We start from the raw sequence: 20,098 nt of genomic DNA on the forward strand, positions 1-20,098 counted from the left end.
CTGTTTCCTGAAAACATAGCTATGAGTGAATGAGTTACAGTTTGTACAATGCCACACTATCTCATGTTTGTTGTTTCACTTGCCAATACTATAAAAAACAAAGTGTGAGAGATAGCAGGCCTTTACCCCTTAATCATATTGCAATAGAAGTAAACTGGCAAGACAGTCATCTAGAAAAAAAACAAAAGATAGCAAGAAAGGATGCTGGTCCATATCAGTATGGACACTAAACCTAGAAAGGGGAATCTTAGTTTCTAAATCATTCTAAAATAAATTGCATAATCATAAGTATTTTTAATAATGGGAATAGCTGCTTTCATTTTGGTGGTGTATCCTTCACTTTCGTGGGGTGATTGAGAGCATAGTTTTCATGAGATACTGGATGTAACTAAGTAGAGCCTTGCACTTAATTTATTAACCACAACTAGAAAATTTGATAACATACTATTTGTCTTCTCAGTGCCAAACAGGTATGAAGAAATATTACTTGTGTATTGCTGAAAACAACCAAAGACTGAAAGTTCTGAAAACAATAGCAGCAACTCCCCAAGTGTTTATGGTAAGAAATATAAGGATTCTGAAAATTATGAAAATATTAGTTTGTGCTTTAACAAATGAAAATGAGAGCTTAATTAAAAACCTAGAATGTTTTTTTTAATAGGTTGGAATGTTTTCAGCCTCATCAAGCAAATTACAATTGATTGTTTAAAAGCTTGTACTCTGCATACCTTTGCATTTTGCATGCTTGATATTAACAACCTCATACTCATACAGACAATTTTAATGTGATCTGCAAACAGATAATTTAGGGTATTTTTTAAGAATTGGAGCCCACACATAGTAATTCACACACTGAATGCACATTATTAGGTAAAAACAAAACAATAAAGAACTGAAGTGAAATAAATTATAAAATGAAATTTTACAGAAAAAAACAGTTGCTGAAAGGATTTAATTTTCATCCACTCATTATCTTCACTGTAGGGCCATAAGTAGCTGTAACCTATCTCAGCAGCAAATGGCCTAAACAAGGAATCTGCCCCAGATGGGATGTCAGTCCAACCCATGGTATAAACTCACACTCAAATGTACACTGTAACCTAATATGTAAGATTAGGAAGCACACCAGATTACCTGGTACAAACCCCCATTTCGAGAGGGTGAAAAGTGAAAAGAGCTCCATGTAATCTTCTGTGAAAATCAGAGTAAGATGTAGTGCTGTGCACAAATTCTAACATTCAAGGCAATTCAGGCATTGACCATTAACATAAAACAATGATGCCCAATGCTAGTATTAATAATTTATCTTAGTGAAGAGAGTTTCCCATTTACAAATCAATAACGTTTGCATTTACTATCTATCTATCTATCTATCTATCTATCTATCTATCTATCTATCTATCTATCTATCTATCTATCTATCTATCTATCTATCTATAGTTAGGTCCATAAATATTTGGACAGAGACAACTTTTTTCTAATTTTGGTTCAGTACATTACCGCAATGAATTTTAAATGAAACAACTCAGATGCACTTGAAGTGCAGACTTTCAGCTTTAATTCAGTGGGGTGAACAAAACGATTGCATAAAAATGTGAGGCAACTAAAGCATTTTTTTAACACAATCCCTTCATTTCATTGGACAATTGACTCAAAGGCTATTTCATGGGCAGGTGTGGGCAACTCCATCATTATGTCATTATCAATTTAGCAGATAAAAGGCCTGGAGTTGATTTGAGGTATGGTGCTTGCATGTGGAAGATTTTGCTGTGAACAGACAACATGCGGTCAAAGGAGCCCTCCATGCAGGTGAAAGAAGCCATCCTTAAGCTGCGAAAACAGAAAAAACCCATCCGAGAAATTGCTACAATATTACGAGTGGCAAAATCTACAGTTTGGTACATCCTGAGAAGGAAAGCAAGCACTGGTGAACTCAGCAACGCAAAAAGACCTGGACGTCCACGGAAGACAACAGTGGTGGATGATCGCAGAATCATTTCCATGGTGAAGAGAAACCCCTTCACAACAGCCAACCAAGTGAACACCACTCTCCAGGGGGTAGGCGTATCGATATCCAAGTCTACCATAAAGAGAAGACTGCATGAAAGTAAATACAGAGGGTGCACTGCAAGGTGCAAGCCACTCATAAGCCTCAAGAATAGAAAGGCTAGATTGGACTTTGCTAAAGAACAACTAAAAAAGCCAGCACAGTTCTGGAAAAACATTCTTTGGACAGATCAAACCAAGATCAACCTCTACCAGAATTTTGGCAAGAAAAAAGTATGTAGAAGGCATGGAACAGCTCATTATCCAAAGCATACCACATCATCTGTAAAACACGGTGGAGGCAGTGTGATGGCTTGGGTGTGCATGGCTGCCAGTGGCACTGGGACACTAGTGTTTATTGATGATGTGACACAGGACAGAAGCAGCCAAATAAATTCTGAGGTGTTCAGAGACATACTGTCTGCTCAAATCCAGCTAAATGCAGTCAAATTGATTGGGCGGTATTTCATGATATAGATGGACAAGGACCCAAAACATACAGCCAAAGCAACCCAGGAGTTTATTAAAGCAAAGAAGTGAAAAATTCTTGAATGGCCAAGTCAGTCACATGATCTTAACCCAATTGAGCATGCATTTCACTTGTTGAAGACTAAACTTCAGACAGAAAGGCCCACAAACAAACAGCAACTGAAAGCCACTGCAGTAAAGGCCTGGCAGAGCATTAAAAAGGAGGAAACCCAGCATCTGGTGATGTCCATGAGTTCAAGACTTCAGGCTGTCATTGCCAGCAAAGGGTTTTCAACCAAGTATTAGAAATTAACATTTTATTTCCAGTTATTTAATTTATCCAATTACTTTTGAGCCCCTGAAATGAAGGGATTGTGTTAAAAAAATGCTTTAGTTGCCTCACATTTTTATGCAATCGTTTTGTTCACCCCACTGAATTAAAGCTGAAAGTCTGCACTTCAACTGCATCTGAGTTGTTTCATTTAAAATTCATTGTGGTAATGTACAAAAGCAAAATTAGAAAAAAAGTTGTCTCTGTCCAAATATTTATGGACCTAACTCTATCTATCTATCTATCTATCTATCTATCTATCTATCTATCTATCTATCTATCTATCTATCTATCTATCTATCTATCTATCTATCTATCTATTCCTCTCTGCTTAAAGCATATGCTTAAAGCATAGCAATAGCATTGGGCACAAGGCAGAAACAGGCCTTTGATGGATTAATAATAATAATAATAATAACAATCTCTCTATTATAAAAAGAAATCCTGTCCTGGAAAGCAAAAGCAAGGCTACGATACATGATCTTCTCGGAAGACATTTAAAAGACCCGCAAGACCAAAGAGACTTGCCACGGTGCGTCTCGCGAGGACCATAAAAATGAGACTTGGTGCCAAAAGATTGTCCCAGGGCCGTAGCAAAAAGGACAGTGGCTGTACAGGCTTTAAAAAGATTGAAGGGCAGTGTGACAGCAGCCCCCCCCTCCCACCCCCGACAACGGGAGCAGCGTTATACGTCCTGCAAGAAAGAATTTAACCACGCCTGGGGCCAGAAATAAAGGACAAGTATTGTTTTTACAACGACACGTGAGACCAGGCACTGAGCCATCATTTTAAAGGAGTCCACAGACCTCTAACCAAGCAGTTGTTGAATTGCTTTTGGCAGACAAGCATCATGTGCTCCCAGCTCTTAAAACAACGACATGCAACAAGCAGAAGAGACAGCTAGTAAGCAGCAGAAAGATAGCAAATGATCCAAAGACATATCCTAAGCATGTGTTCAGATGCCCCCCCCCCCCCCCCCCCCCCACTTCACAACACGAGCAGCATTATACGTCTGGCAAGAAAGAGATGTAACCACACACGTGGCCGAAAATAAGGGACAAGTATTGTTTTTACAAAAGTTTTTAACGTAAAAGTGAAAATAATGCATATATAACAATTCCCAAGAAAATAACAATCTCTTTAAATTGTAGATTGCCTGCCTAAGGTAAAGTTATCCCTGATGACTGGGGACGTGGGAATGAGGGATCCTTTCATCGGATTAGCGCTATTTCAGATGTGGATTGGCAAAACGGGGGAGGCAGCTTGATGAATGAGGTCTCCAGGACTTAAAACAAATCCAAATCATATTATGTGATAACATCTAATGTGAAATTCTACTCCGTACTTCTAGAATTTTTATTTTTATACTGTATTGAGGATTTATTCTGTTGTACTGTATTGTATTGACCCCTTTCTTTTTGACACCCACTGCACACCCAACCTACCTGCAAAGGGGTCTCTCTTTGAACTGCCTTTCCCTAGGTTTCTTCCATTTTTTCCCTACAAGGGTTTTTTTTTTGGGGGAGTTTTTTCTGGTCTTCTTAGAGGGTCATGGCTGGGGGGCTGTCAAGAGGCAGGGCTTGTTAAAGCCCATTGCAGCACTTCTTGTGTGATTTTGGGCTACACAAAAATAAATTGTATTGTATTGTATATCCGGTAAACCAAATACGGGGGTCGGTGAGCGAAGCGAGCAGGGGGCGGAGCCCCCCTAGTAATAATAATAATAATAATATTTATAGAGCACTAAAGGCCGAACCCCCTACTCGCTTCGCTCGTCAACCCCCTTGTTTGGTTTTCTGGATACACACCTTTAAGATTTTTTTTTCTTTGAATTGTTGCTATTTCATTAGTTTCACTTTTATTTCAGAACTTTGTTAAAAACAATATATGGAATCTTTCGAGTCCCAACATGCTGAATCTTTTAAATGAGGTCCGTGAGACGTGTTTAATGACTTTGTACCATAATTCAGGATAGGTTTCTCTGTTTGGAATTTAAGCACAGACAAAACGATCCACATCAACAGCAGTTAATAATTTTTTTTTTGCAAAGTAACCAATAAATGCATATGAAGTAAACCCCATTTTTGAAATTCTCTGACTTAAACTTCAAAGCCTTACAATATTTACATACTTCTGACATATCACCTGAGTCCATATATTCAATCTCCATTCCTCGCTTTGTCCTGCTTTTTTTTTAATGACACCTGGTCCGTGGTGATTATTTTCCCTTTTTCGAGTAATAATTTCCATTTGTTTGCACTACTGCAATCTTTACTTTCTTTTTTTTTTGATACTTTCTAATTTTCCTGCTTTCATATTCTTTAACTTTCTCTGCATTTGCACCGCACCGTTTTTTTGAGCCTTTAGAATTCCACTGCTTTCATAATCTCTAACCTACTCTGCATGTGTATAGCGCCACCGTTTTTGAACGTCTTTATGAAGTTCTACTTTGTCTTTTACTCTGTCTTTTAATTCTGAGCCCGATTGGATGTGCTTTTTTTCAATTCCACTTGTTCTGGGCTGAAAAATAAATTTTCTGAATTTGCACCTAGATTATTCTTTTTCTTTTTTGCATTTTTTTTATCTCCAATGGTTTTGAGTCTCTTTTCTCTGTGCTGCTCTTTCTTCTTCACTTAGTCATCGTCATTTCATCTATAACGTATTGTCCCTATACGCTTTATATGCACTGAGAGCCCTGGATCTGTGTGTGCTCAAAGCCTTGACACGACTGAGTGTTTTGCTGCCCGTGCTCTTATTTGGTTGTAAGTAGGGCATGTCTTGCAAGAATCTCATGTTTTATGTCCCAGTGAAAAGGTCCCAAGTCAATCTCTTGGCACAAAGTCTCAAATTTAAGGTCCCCACGAGACACTCTGTGGCCAATCTCTTTCGTCTCGTAGGTCTTTTAAGTGTCTTCTGTGATCTTCACGTGAAGATCACATCTCGTCTCCCTATTCTTTCTCGCCAAGGATTTTTTTTATAATAGAGAGACAGTTAAATAGCAATCTTCTCAGAGTCCAAAACATTTAAAGCAATCTTATAAACATAGGTTACAATGAAGGAAATAAATAAAAAGACTGCAGTGTGATGTGAAATTTGGAGAAAATAGACTTCTGCAATTCAGTGGTCTTCAGACAAATTGCCAATTTGTAGGACTGTCTGTTTTCTTATTTTCATGCTATGCCGTAGAGAAAAGCAAAACAAATTGAATTAAATCTGCATGTAAAACCTCAGTATTTGACTTTGCAAAAGAAAAATGCAAGACGAACACCAGAAAAAATGTTTTGGCCTGCCAGGAGGCATTTACACACTTTAGTTCAGATTGTGTCTGCTGGCCATTTAGTACCTCAATAAAGATCTCTAGTTGGGTAAAACATCACTAGAGCCATTAGCTGTCACTTGTAGACATTTGGTTGAGCTTTCACACATGTTCTGGTAGTACGATTCTCAATTTGCCAATTATGATGACAGTTCTGGCAATCAAAATCCTAAAGATGCATCAGAGACAGAAAAAAAACCTTGAAACTCCACAACAGTTGCAGCATTAATGTCCTCAGCCTCTTCTGCCGGAATCAAGAAACAGGAAAGGGTGTTTGCTATGTAACAGTGTAGGGAGTGGCTTCCTGTATGGCGAGTTTTTTTTTCTTTGTGGAGAAAACACATTAATGTACATGAAGATGTTGTTTGGTGTGCCTTTGTGCTGAAAATACCCAGCATGTCAGATTTTTAAAAATGCACTACACTTTTGCAGTGATGTGAACAAGCATAAGTAAAACTGATTTGACAGTCATGCAACAGATTACATGCATTACACAGCTGTATAAATGAACACATGTAAACATGGAGGTGAGAACAAAGTTTTGCAGAACAATATTGGTTGTTTTCCACCCCAAAATATGTTTTTTGTGAGTTTCACATTTTGTAATTTTGCATTTTTATGTGAAATTATGTTTGTGTCAGTTCAATTAATTAATATTAATTTGATGTCTCCAAATCTTTAGAACAGATTGTTTTGTTGGCAGTTTTGCCAAGAAATTGCAAAACTGCATCTTTCTGCTACTTCTTTCAGCTTTTCCTATAGACTTATCCAGATTTCTTCAACCAATCCAAAGAAGAATCCCTCCACCACTTACTCTAGTTGTGTTCTCACCAATGGTCGTACTAAATCAATCCATCCAGAATTTTGGACTCAGTGTGGGGCCATAAATGATGCTAGCGTCATCAGGCAGCTCCCTGATGTTACTGTATCTCAGATTCCAAACTCTATATTTTAAGGACTATGAGAATTTATGCAGTTTTGACCAGTGGCTTTTTGAATTATTCAGCTGTTCTTTGTGGAGGTTCTACAGTATATTGTCACCTGCCAGAGTGGTGAAACAGTAACGGTTCATGCCCTGCAATATTTCTCTGATTATGGTGCCATTGAAGTAGCAGTTCAGAAGGACTTTTTGTCGGTACAGAGGCTACCACGAAATCATAACTTATATCTGCTGACTCTTGTAAGTAAAGGAACTTTCTCTTCAGTAACAGAGTTCTTTAATCCTTGAATTGCCCATCAGCCTCTTCCTTTGTTACACATGCCTGTCAGGTACTTTATTACATATGGTGATGTCATTCATGAAATATGAAGGCTTCAACCTCACCCAGTACTCCAGATTTGGCCTGAGAAGTCCAATGTGTATAGTATATTAAGCTTTAATTTTCATTACCTGTACTGCAGACCTCAAACCATATAACCTTGAGGCTTATCTTGGTTTTCAAATTCTTCTGTGCATTGTGGTTGGATCATGTTTTGTGTATTAGGTATGCTTTAGTTTAATCCTATTATAATTTGCATTTATCCAATATTTGTCCAATATTTGTTTACAGTTGGCATCATTACTGGGACAGTACAGAGTTGCAGTCATTAGGGATGTTCCCTGAGAACTTTAGGCGACAGAAATCAAATTGTGGTCTTTTCACTGTCCGTGTGAAAGTTTGAATGTTCTCCTTGTGTCTGCTTGTTTTTTTCCCCACATCTCAAAGATGTGCAAGTTAGGCTGACTGGTGACAATATATTGGCCTGGCACAAGTGATTATGTCTGTGTCTTTTCATGGAGAGCTTCCCCATGAATAATAATAATAATTCATTACATTTATATAGCGCTTTTCTCAGTACTCAAAGCGCTATCCACACAGGGGAGGAACCAGGAAGCGAACCCACAATCTTCCACAGTCTCCTTACCGCAAAGCAGCAGCACTACCACTGCGCCACCTGTGAGAACAATTCAGAGTTACCTTGACAGAATAGGCTCCAGGCCCCATGCCAGAGTGACTGAAATATTTAAATAAGGTGTGCTTTTATGGGGTGTCATTTGTAAAAGGGTGTGCTTGTTTTTTTTACCATCATTTTACATTTACATTTTTTCAAATGTGGATGTTTTTGAGTACAAAATGTGAAATCACTTTAAATGGCAAATGTTTAACCTAAATGGTAAATGTCCGTAATCAGCAGGGCTGACAGCGTACCACAAGTATTGTAGTTGCTGGTGAGAAAGGCCAGATCAAGCAGAAGAAATCTCTCAGTCCAAAAAGGTTTGTTTTAAATAGGTTTGGTGACATTTCTAAGCAAACAGTCCACACAAGAATAGAGAAGAGTTGTTACACACGTAGAATAAAATGCAAAAAAAGAAAAAGGTTTCTTCTTGGTAAGCTTCAATTGTTTCTACAATTAAGGTGTTGAGTTATTTCTCTATGCTTACCTTCACATTCAGTATGTGTTGCACTGGTACCAGTGGTGCCCACCATGCTTTACCACATGGCAAGGCAGCATGCTAACTCAAAATAATCTGTAATCAGAGGGACAAGAAATCCTGTAGTTAGAATATTCCATTTCAATTCAGATTATGGGGGTTATAAAAGCCTTCCATATGCTGTACACTAATTTATAGGCAAACATTTAACATAACTAAGAAAATACTTGCATCAACTTAACATGACTTAAATAACTGGCAAATGGCTCTTACAACTATTAACTGCCTGTTTAGTGCTTATTTAATCAGAGCTCTTACTACCTAAAGTTTTAACCTACAGATCACTAACTAACTGCCAAGCTCATTTGCTATAAAACCAGAGGCACTTAAAATAAAAAGAATAAGAAAAAAGAGAAAACCATCACCAGCCATAGTTTGGCATTAATAAAACTGGTGCCAGTGGTAAAAGTGGATGTGGTGTCAGCCTGTCCACAAACACAACCTCTGTTATTCTTCCACAACAACTCGATTAATGACTCAACTGCAGAGCTTAGAATGAGGATCTTCTAACAAGATGTATTTTAAAGTGAGGCTTAATATGTGAAATATGTTCAGTGCTCATTTAATCCTGAATGTGCCAACTGCCAATTGAAATTCAATGAGATGGAGAGTAAGAGACAGAAAAAAAGGTTAAAAAAAATCATTTGACACTTTGATGGTATTGAGAAAATATCACATTGTGCTGTTTACAAGTGGATGTAGTGCAGCATCATCTTGAGCTTTCGGGGCATCTCACAGTTTGGTTGGCCCAATGACTTCTGCTCATTACCCCTATGTCTGCCATGATACCTCTGAATGTAGTGTACTTTGCTTAGATTTTCTTTATTCATTGGCATACCTTGCCTAAGTAGTTATGCAGATGTAGAAAGAAGTGGGTGTAACCAATTTGCATATAGTGTAACACTCAGCGTCAGATTTTGTCATTGAATTTTTGTCATTAAGCATTTCCTATTTACATCTGACATCTCTCTATTATATAAAAAAAACCTTGGGTCAAGACGTGACCTTCACGGAAAGACACTTTGACGTCCTGCAAGAACAACCAATTTAAAACAAGGTCACGGACATCTAACTTCTCAGTTGTTGGAATGCTTTTGGCAGACATACTTCATGTGCTCTCAGCTCTTAAAAAATTTTATACATTCTAGATGGCACGTCAACAACTAAGCGAAGAAGAAAGAGCAGCGCACTGAAAAGAGACCCAAAAGCTTTGGAGAGAAAAGAATGCAAAAAAGAACAACAATAATCTATGTGCAAATTCTGAAAATAAGGAAAGTAATAATCAACCCAGACTAAGTGGAATTGAAAACCATGTACTGTAGGTCCAATCGGGGTCAGAAATAAAAGACTTCATAAAGACGTTCAAAAACGTTGGCATGATACACATGCAGAGCAGGTTAGAGATTATGAAAGCACTGGAATTCGAAAGGCTCAAAAAAACGGCGCAATACACATGCAGAGCAAGTTAAAGAATATGAAAGTAGTAAAATTCAAAAGTATCAAAGAGAAACTAAAGATCGCACTAGCACAAACAAATGGAAATTATTACTTGCTGAAATAACAGAACAGCAAAAAGAGATCAAATATATGGACATAGGTGATATGTCAGAAGTATGTAGATATTGTAAGGCTTTAAAGTTTAAGTTGGAGACTTGTAGATCGTCTAATTCATTTTGCCATCAGGGAAAAGTGGTGTTTCTTCCCAATGAAGTGGCGTATCCACGAGAAATAAAAGATTTGTTGTTTGGTGAAAGTGAAATCCACAAACACTACAGGCAAAATATCAGAGTCTACAATAATCTTTTCGCACTCACATCATTCAATGCTCAAAACGTAGATTTACACAATAATGGACCATACGCTATGAGAATCTGTGATCTCGCAACAATTAAAATTTAATTTTGAAGAAACCACAATTCGTTCCGGTGTATATTTATGATCACGGAAAAGCAATGTAACATAGAATTGAAAGAGTATGTAACAATTCTCATGAAAATAACAATCTCTTTAAATTGTATATCCGGTTAACCAAACCCGGGGGTGTGCAAGCAAAGCGAGCCCCCTAGTTTTAAATAACATAATTTAGACTTTATTTTTAAGTTTCTGGTTTGAGTATGAAGATTAAGAACACATCTTTATGTACTACATGCAATATTATCACAATAAATTACCCATTTAGATATAAAATTAACAAGGAAATACTCATTTTGACATTTATATTTAGCATTTAAGTGAGACATTAAGCCATAAGTGCAACATTTAGCAATTTACGTTGAAGATTTAGCCAATTAAATGTGACATTTAGCATTTAAGTTGGGTATTTAGCATTTTAGTGTGACATTTAACCATTTAAGTGTGATAATTAATGATTTAAGTTGGATATTTAGCATTTAAGTTGGACATTTAGGGTTTAAGTGTAGTAGTTAAGTATTTAGGTGTGATATTTAAATATTTAAGTTGGATATTTAGCATTTAAGTATAACATTTACCATTTAGCAGAGCCATTTAACATTTACGTTGGATATTCACAATTAATTTGAACATTTAGCATTTAAATGTAATATTTAACCATTTAAGTGAGACATTTACCATTCAACAGAGAAATTTACCATTTAGGTTAAATATTTGCCATTTAAACAAATGATTTAACATTTTGTACATGAAAAACACACACCTTTGAAAACAAAAGAGCATTATTACATTTGGCATGCTGTAAATAGGCCATACATGAAGGTACAAGAAACAAGTACACCACTTTACAAACAGCTGCCCTATGCTTTATGAATATATATAAATAAGCCACAGGAGTTCACAAAGACCAAAATAAATGATAAAGTCTCTTGATTTCTGGGTTCACTCTCACCAAATCCATCCTCTGACGCATCCCCTTTTTTTTTTTCTCTCTTCTGGCTTTAGCTTCTTTCATTGTCCCAGTGAAGCTCTGGTTAAATCTCTGTCCTCCCATTTGCGGGTTTAGTTTTAAATCTCTGGGTCACTTCTTGTGCAGTCCTAAAATTGCTCCTGGATTTTGCACCATAAGCCTCGTGTATAATGCTGTGTGTAGAACTCACACTAAAACACTACATAACAACAAATATGGAAAACCATGTGAAAACCAACTTCCATGCACTTCCACTTCATAAATCCCGGTCAGCGTGAAAAGTAATGCACGTGCATGCACCTGCCGTCCCACCCAGTCTCCTCCCAGAATTTTGCATATTTTAATATGCAAATCAATATAAATATCACCTTCCCCATTCAGTGTTTGGTTAAAAGACAATGCAAAAGCACGTGAAAAAAACAGAATTTCAGTGAATGCAAAGTGGAGGCAAGGAAAAATATTTGTTGGTTTAAGCAGTTGTATAAACAACAAAAGGAAGCTCAAGGTCAGAAAGTTGCACAGAGCTCAAAATACACACAATCAGCTCTTTTATAAATACCAGATCATCTGTAAGCTTAGAACACTGATTCTTCAAAACTTTTAAGGAACATTGAAATATCTTCGTAGTACATGTTTAATTATTCCTTCCATCTATCCATCCAGTCCCAGGAAGCATACAGCATGAGGCAGGACCAACAACTGGATGGGGCGTCAGCTCATCGCTAGCACTGCGCCACCATGCCCACATGTTTAATTATTAACAGAATACATTATTTAAATGAAGTTAAAAATGTATCGGTATAATGTAATGTACAAAATGATATCAAGAGCTCTACAAAGATAGCGCTTGGAAATCTAAATCGACTTAGAAGCCAGTGTTCATCATCTGTAAATACGTGCTCTCTTCTATTGAATTGCATTGAATTCCTTTCTTGTTATTGTATGGTACAATGAGATTAAATATGCAAATCCTCAATAAACTTATTTTCCTATAAAATAATAAAATAACAATAATTATAATAATAATATGATAAAAAAACAATGAAACATATACAATATGAAAGCATGAATGCAATATACATATACATATAGTGCAGATAATGCAAATGGATCATAAAGTGGCTCAGGTTGTGCAATATTGTAACTGTAGTGCATGTTTACAGTGAGGTAATTGTACTTATAAGTACAAACAGTTCTACCAGGAGCACTTGATGGACTGATTGAGTGCATTTAGAGCTCTTGGGATGAAACTGTTTCTCAACCTTGAGGTTCGTGCAGTAAAAGGCTCTGAAGCGTTTGCTGAATGGGAGCAGTTCAAATAGGCTGTGCACATGGCCGAGGCAGCATGTGCTATGAATGTTCTCCAGGGTAGAAGCTGAATCCTAATAATTGTCTGCACTCACCACCCGCCATTGAACTTTACGATCAGCTACTGTACAGCTGTGATTCCACACTCAGATACAGTGGGTTAAAATACTGTGAGTGATGCACTGAAAGTAACAACGCTAAAACAGCGGTGATGTTTGGAATAGTTTGGCTATTCCGTGGACCATTATATTGTTACAGGTTGATTACAATCAGATATCTTCAATTTACCTATAAAAGATATGTGGTTAATTTCAGTGTATTTCATAAAGCCGTTTCAGGGATGTGTATCTAAAAATGAAAGGGAAACCAAATCGGAACAGTAGCACTGCGAGCGGAAAACGTGCATACACAAGGCAGGGAGCTGGTGTGAGAATGTGCCTGGCTTTATGCCAAGTTTAGTTTTTATACATTGTGATGTGAGCGTGGAAATGGGCATATGCAACATTTTTGTGCGTATGCACCATTTATACCTGAGGCCCCAGGTCTGTATTTGCAATAGAGACACCAGGCTAGTGTTCTTCAGTGGCCACTCATGTTCTTATACCTTTAAGGATTTCATGCCCAATCATTAACCCATAATAATAAAGTGAAGTTATGTTTTCAGAAAGGTCTGAAAATTTGCTTAATAAAGATCAAAAATTGAAGTATTTCATTCACATACAGTAAGTATCTAACCCCTTAATTCAGTACTTTGTAGAAGCCCATTTGGAAGTAATGACACTCTTCCAGGGTAAATCTCTCCAAGCCTTGGGTTTTGGCAGTTTATCCTATTCTTCCTAGCTGATTCTCTCATGCTTCGTTAGATAGGATAGGAAGCATCTGTAAACTGCCCTCTTCAGGTCTCTCCGCAGAACTTTTAGGGGGTTTAAGTCTGGGATTTGGCTAGGTCACTCAAGGATAGTCAGAAGCTTGTCTTGAAGGAATTTCGGCATTGTCTTGGCTGTATGCTTCAGGTCATTATTGTGTTGACAGTGAACCATTGCCTCAGCCTGAAGTCACGTGCACTCTGGAGCAGATTTGTTTTAAGGTTCTTCCTTCAATTCTGATCAGTCTTCCTGTCCCTGCCACAGAGAAGCATGCCCATAGTATGCTTCAGCATAGAGCTGGTTTTAGGCAGGTGATGAACAGAACCTGGACTTCACCCAACACAGCTCTTGGAGTTCTGCCCAAAGAGTTACATCTTTTCCATCATGCTGTCATAGTCTTTTAAACTGTCATATGCCTTTTACTCAAGAGTGGTCTCTGTTTAGCCACTCTACCATAAATGCCTGGTTGATGGAGTGCTGCTGAGATGGTCATTCTTCTTACAGGTTCTACCATCTCAGTAGAGAACTTCTGAAGCTCTATTATAGTGACCATTGAGTTCTTTAACACTTTCCTGATCAAAACCCTTCTTGTCCAGTTACTCAGTTTGGCTGGCTGACCAGCTCTAGAAAGAGTCCTGGTGGTTCTAAACTTCTTCTGTTTCACAATGTTTGAGTATTTTGCTCCTTTCATATAACCCTAATAGTGACAATTAACAAGTAGCAGAGCAGACACCCAAGATGAAGAAAGCTTCAACTATTTCAGAGTCAGACCCACTAATTAGCAGATAATCAATTAAATAACCAGGACACCTGGAAAAAACAGAGTGAAAATTAATATGAAAATACTGTTAACAACTTAAAAAAACAAACAAAAAAAAGTAACTACATATTCCCTATGTGTATATATTAGTACATTTTAGTAAAAATCTACCAAACTTAATTTTATGATTTCTACATTGACTCCAAAGTACAGAAACTGGGAAATAATGACTCACTTAATTAGGCTAGGAGTCCAATGAAAAACGGAGGTTGGTTGGAAAAACAACCTGCAGCCACAGGGTGTCCCCAGGACCAAGACTGAGAACCACTGCGGAGTCTAGGCCCAAAATTCCCTTATTTTAGGTCATTATGGGACCAAATTTCGTGCAAGAAATAACACCAGTGATAAAGAGTAAACCAACAGGTGTCTTCAGCAAAAATGGTCAGAAGTACTTGCATGACATATCAACTGACCCAGAAGTTCACCCCCTAGTGGGATACGAGGGGTCAAAGTTAGTCTTTTTCACAAAACTTTGCAAAAATGGGGATTGGTAATACAGGCATGTAGAGGGTTACTTTATGCTATGTTGAGATTGCTGATCACGAATACGATAATATTTGGTGGTCCTAGACTTGTAAGAGCCCCTTCCAGAAGGTTAAAAGTGACAAATTTCAAACACATAGTGTGTTAGATAATGGTTGGATGGATGTATCTAGTATCATTTTAGGCTATTTCAAGGCCAGTGATTATGACTATGATATTATTTTTGATACTTGATCCTTTACTAGAGAGCTAAACCACTTTGGACCTCTGTCAAAGGGGGAAAAATGACAAATGTCTATTACAACTGAGAATATGTAGACATTTTAATATTTCAAATATCTGATGCAACTATTCTTGTTTATTATGTACTTCAGCCTCATGAAGCAATTCATTACATTTCTTAGGAATATTATTATATAAATTATATTAATTTATTAATATAAATTAGGCTTAAGAAAACCTGCCCATTAACATAGTTGTTAAACTAAGACAATGGAGAAGAGTTAAGTAAAAACTCCAGTCAGTTGGATCCCTGGAGAAAATAAAATTCTGGGGAGTCCACGCTCAGTTATAAAGGACAAAGTCAGACAGAGTCCCAGTTCTGGTGACCACAGTCAACTGGCTGCCCACCCAATCCTGGACATTCCATAGTTAAGTTTGCAACGGTCCGACTAAACTAACAACTGGATCTTTCCATCTGGTGATTCCAAGGCTCCCAGTATCTTAGATGTCCTTCCGTGGGCAGGAAAAAGGCTTGGAGTTAGAGCAGTGCAACTACAACTTGGCTATTAAAGATCATAGAATAGGAGGTACATGCCAGTCAGAAAATGTGACCTATGTCAACTGGGCAAGTGGGTAACAATGTGTTTTTTTCCTCACTATTAACATTTTATTCATTCTGTCTTGATCAGGAAGAAGAGCCCATGTGCTTTTCTGGGCTCGATGATGACACTGAAGAGCCTCCAAAACCCTCAGACAGGTAATTTACAGAAAATATTCCTACTTGACATCCAGATTAGTGCCTCAAACTGGGCACAGGTGATAGTGTGGCAAAATTCAAAAGATTTTCTGAATATTGTAATTTTAAATACATAAGCAGGGGCTAAAAAAAGAATTCACACCCAGCCTGGACATTCTTTGTAAGTAATTGTCTTACAAGGTGGCAGTGTATTGTATGCAACTGACATTTTTGGAATGGGAGCAGCACTCTTTTGCCCGAGTATTCATTGTCTCTCCTCATCACATATTCATGCCGGTTCAATGTATATTCATTGACATCTCTACCACTTTTGTTGTTCCTTTGATTGTCTCATTCCTGATTCTATCCTTTTTTGTAACTTCACACATCCAACTCAACATTCTAAGTCCTGCCACATCAAACTTCTTCTCCTGAAGTATACAGCATGTAAAAATTGCCTACCCTCTGGAAGCACCATCACCTCAACACCTGTGTTGGGGGTTTCATGAAATGGGAACTGCTTTAATCCTTTCTTATAACTCATCCCCTGTAAGTCCTGGAATCAACCTAGTCACTCTTCTCTAGACCTTTTTAATGCTTCTAGGTCCTTTTTGTAGTCAGGAGACCAAAATTGCACACAATACTCCAGATGAGGCCTCACCAGTACATTATAAACCTTGAGCATAACCTCCTTGGACTTGTACTCCACACATTGTGCTATTTAACCTAACATTCTTTTCACCTTCTTAATGGCTTCTGAACACTGTCTAGAGTCCACTATGACTCCTAAAACCTTCTCATAAGGTGAACTCTCGATTTTCAGACCGCCCATTGTGTATTCAAACCTAACATTTTTACTTCCTATGTGCAAGCTTTCAAGGCAACTCAGGCCCCTTCTTCAGGCAATCTTGCCTGACGAAGGGGCCCGAGTTGCCTCAAAAACTTGCATATTGTAATCTTTTTAGTCAGCCAATAAAATGTGTCATTTTGCTTCACTTTTCACTACATTCATAATGGCTAACACGGTACAACACCCTAGTATTACTTCCTATGTGTAATACTTTACATTTATAGACATTAAATTTACTCTGCCACAAATCTGCCCAAGCCTGTATGCTATTCAAGTCCTTCTGTAATTATATAATGAATTCCAAATTATCAGCTAATCCACCCAGTTTATATTCCTATCCAAATCACTTATGTATATTAAAAATAGCAGCGGCCCTAGCACTGACCCCTGTGGAACACCACTTTTAACATCAGCTAATTCTGATGAGGTTACTCGCACCATCACCCTCGGCTTCATGTTTGTGGGCCAATTCTGTACCCATCTACAAACATCATCTTGAACTTCAAATTCTTTTAGTTTGATACCCAACCTCTCATGAGGCACCATATCAAATGCTATCTGAAAGGCAAGAAAAATTATATCATAAGCTCCACTTTGATTGTTGCTTCCCCATAGAAATCCTGCATGTTGGTAAAACATGACCTCCCTCTTATGAATCTTAACTTTGACTGCTCAGTACAACTCCTGTTCTTGCCATGTGTTGCTCAATCTTATCCTTATTAATTCTTTACATTGAATTTTCCTGTGATGCACATCAAGCTTACTGGTCTATAGTTGCTTGGATCTGCCCAGTCACCCTTCTTATACAACGGGATGATAAGAGCCATTTTCCAGTTCTTTGGTATTTCCCCAGTGCTCAGTGACTTCCTAAAAATACACGTTTATATATGTACTCGATAACCTACTTAAGAACTTGAGGGTAAATATTATCTGGTCCTGGACGAGACACAAATGTTCTTCAAAATCAGTCTCCAGGAAAGAGGGGTTCCTGGGAGGAGAAAGCAATGGCAGACACATTGAACAGCAAGGCTCCATAGGATGCCTACTGTATATTGCTGCCACTGACACTGAGGAGGGGGTGCAGTGACTTGGCAAAGCTATTGAGAGGATGAGAAGGAGGTTAAGAGGATAAAGAAACATTAGAAGTTTTAAACCACGAAGGGGAATTTATAGAGGAATAAGGCATCATCAAATCAGGAGCAGAACATAACACCATTAGTATATCTTCAGGTCTAGTACAGACATTGTTTGTTCCAGTGACTGAGTAAAATGGCTAATTGGAGGCCATTTATTGTTCCAGAGAAACCTTAATATTAAGAATCTACTATTAGTCCAATGTTTAACGGGAGGGGATAAGGGAAACCCAGCACTTACTGTATACAGCTAATCCAAGAACTACACACATTCATCATTCATTTTAATTAATTCGGCACAGAATTTCTGGGGAAGCGACTTCTAAGATGATCACAATGCCTTAATGCTGCTAAAACTGTGATAGTAGTTGGAGGATTTAAGGTTTAAAAAAAGGGTAAAATAAATACCCAAACAGTAAAGGAAGAAGCCAAAAGAGTAGAGGGGAAAAATACACAATGTTTGTAGATGTCGAATACAGGAAGGTCAGATTTTGTCCAGTTGATCTTTTGACAAAATAAGGTTTCAATTGATTTAAGGTACTTTGGGGTGGGGCATTAATCACAATAAAGCAAGATGTCACTTGTGTACTGATTTTTTATAGCGGAAAGCATTAGCAGAGTTTCCTGCCTGGCACCTTCGAAGATCTGAAAATTGACAGAAAACATTAGAGTTGATTAGGAAGGCTGTCATGGCAGGGGAATTTAATGTTTTTATCTTATATGCCAGTGTTTCCCAAGTACAGGCCTGGAGGACCACCACAGATGCAGGTTGTCATCCCAACCAACTTTAAATTGCAGTCCTGACTTCATTAAACAAACTGTTATTTTCTCCTTTGTGTTTACAAAAAACAAAACATTTTTTCTTAGTAGGCATTTATGTATGTTATGTGGAGATACTTTGATATTTTTATCATTTCGATGTTCATTCCAGTTTTTCTGGCCATTATCTACTAAAGGCACACTAATGGGTCTGGCACTCAAATAGTTGCCACCTTTCACCAATCAGTGTTGTCTCTCCTGGTATCTTCTTCATGCTTCAAAAAAAAAAAAGCAAATAAAGAGGAAAGTGACAAAAAGTTAGATATTTCTAAATGTACTATAAATGTAAATCTCACTACAGTTTTGAATACAGCATAAGAGAAGAAAAAATAAAACACCAGCTAATTAAACAAGGAGATCAACTGAAGGTGAAATGGCTGATTGTACAAATGCCTCTTCAAATCTCATGGGAATAAAAATTTGCCAGAGGACACACCAGCACACAAGCAGTAGAGCCAATACATGGGCCAGTGTTGGAAGCACATCTGTATGCAGGAGATGTCAGATCTTAGGTGGGATAAAAAGAAAAAAAAAACAAAAAAAAAACAAACCTCCAGGATCAAAGTCTGTTGCAGAGAGCACAAGATGAACTCAGGCTTAGCTGACAAAGCTTGTGCGCTACCGTGAGCAAGATAGCTAATAAATTGGAATTAGAAATCATCCAAGCCTAAAGGTCACTTCTGCAACATGGCTCTCTCTAAATGGGGAAAGGAAAAGGAGAGGTAATTGGTTCAATGCATGAAAATGACAGATTGCCCAATCTGGTTTTATTCAAATGCTTGCCATTAAATTGTGCATTTCTAACGAATATACTGGTAGTTGTTAGCAAAGCAAATCAATTAAAAATAAATAAAACGCACCTCCATTAAAGTTCATGAACTGAAAGAAGCTTTAGCGGTAATGCTGGTCATTTTTGTTCAATTTATGTAACAACACATTAAATTGTAAGTAACTTTCATTGAGAATATAACAAAGCAATTGATTCATTCAATTGGCTGTCACCTATACACCTTACAAATTGAAAAGGGGTCACCCCAAAAGCTGGAAATTTCTCAAATTGTGCCTGCCAAACTGGCAAGTCCAAAGTGGTAATGTCTGTGAGATTTGATTAATACCAAGCAAGTTCTCTTTAAACTAGTCACTCATCTACTTTGTCCACAGGTTCTACATAATTACTTCAGCATCAACAATCCTGCATGAATGCAAATGCCCTGCCCTGCTGCAAAGCTATGAAATCTCACCCAACATGTTCTAAAATACCAGCCTGCCATGAAGAAGCAGAAGGGGCTGAAAGGACTTCCTGCTGAAGAGTGAATGGACTTTACAAGAATTTCAATGACCAGTTA

At 37.7% G+C, this 20,098-nt stretch overlaps 1 protein-coding gene across 1 annotated transcript; it reads left to right on the forward strand.

The window, feature by feature from the left end:
• The first annotated feature begins 471 nt into the window (after positions 1 to 471).
• LOC127526739 (uncharacterized) lies at positions 472 to 20,062 on the forward strand. The gene is made up of 3 exons (XM_051923260.1): positions 472 to 559; positions 15,904 to 15,971; positions 19,914 to 20,062. The coding sequence occupies exons 1-3, from the start codon at positions 473 to 475 to the stop codon at positions 20,005 to 20,007; spliced, it is 249 nt and encodes an 82-aa protein (XP_051779220.1). The 5' UTR covers position 472; the 3' UTR covers positions 20,008 to 20,062.
• The last annotated feature ends 36 nt before the right edge of the window (positions 20,063 to 20,098 follow it).

This window comes from Erpetoichthys calabaricus, chromosome 2, assembly GCF_900747795.2.
Source record: "Erpetoichthys calabaricus chromosome 2, fErpCal1.3, whole genome shotgun sequence".
Classification (NCBI taxonomy): domain Eukaryota; kingdom Metazoa; phylum Chordata; class Cladistia; order Polypteriformes; family Polypteridae; genus Erpetoichthys; species Erpetoichthys calabaricus.

Excerpts from the sequence above, each read along its gene's own strand:
- LOC127526739 (XM_051923260.1), top strand. The coding sequence starts at position 473 with ATGAAGAAATATTACTTGTGTATTGCTGAAAACAACCAAAGACTGAAA. Across the intron at positions 560-15,903 it reads CAACTCCCCAAGTGTTTATG|GAAGAAGAGCCCATGTGCTT; the intron begins GTAAGAAATATA and ends TGTCTTGATCAG. Across the intron at positions 15,972-19,913 it reads CCTCCAAAACCCTCAGACAG|GTTCTACATAATTACTTCAG; the intron begins GTAATTTACAGA and ends CTTTGTCCACAG.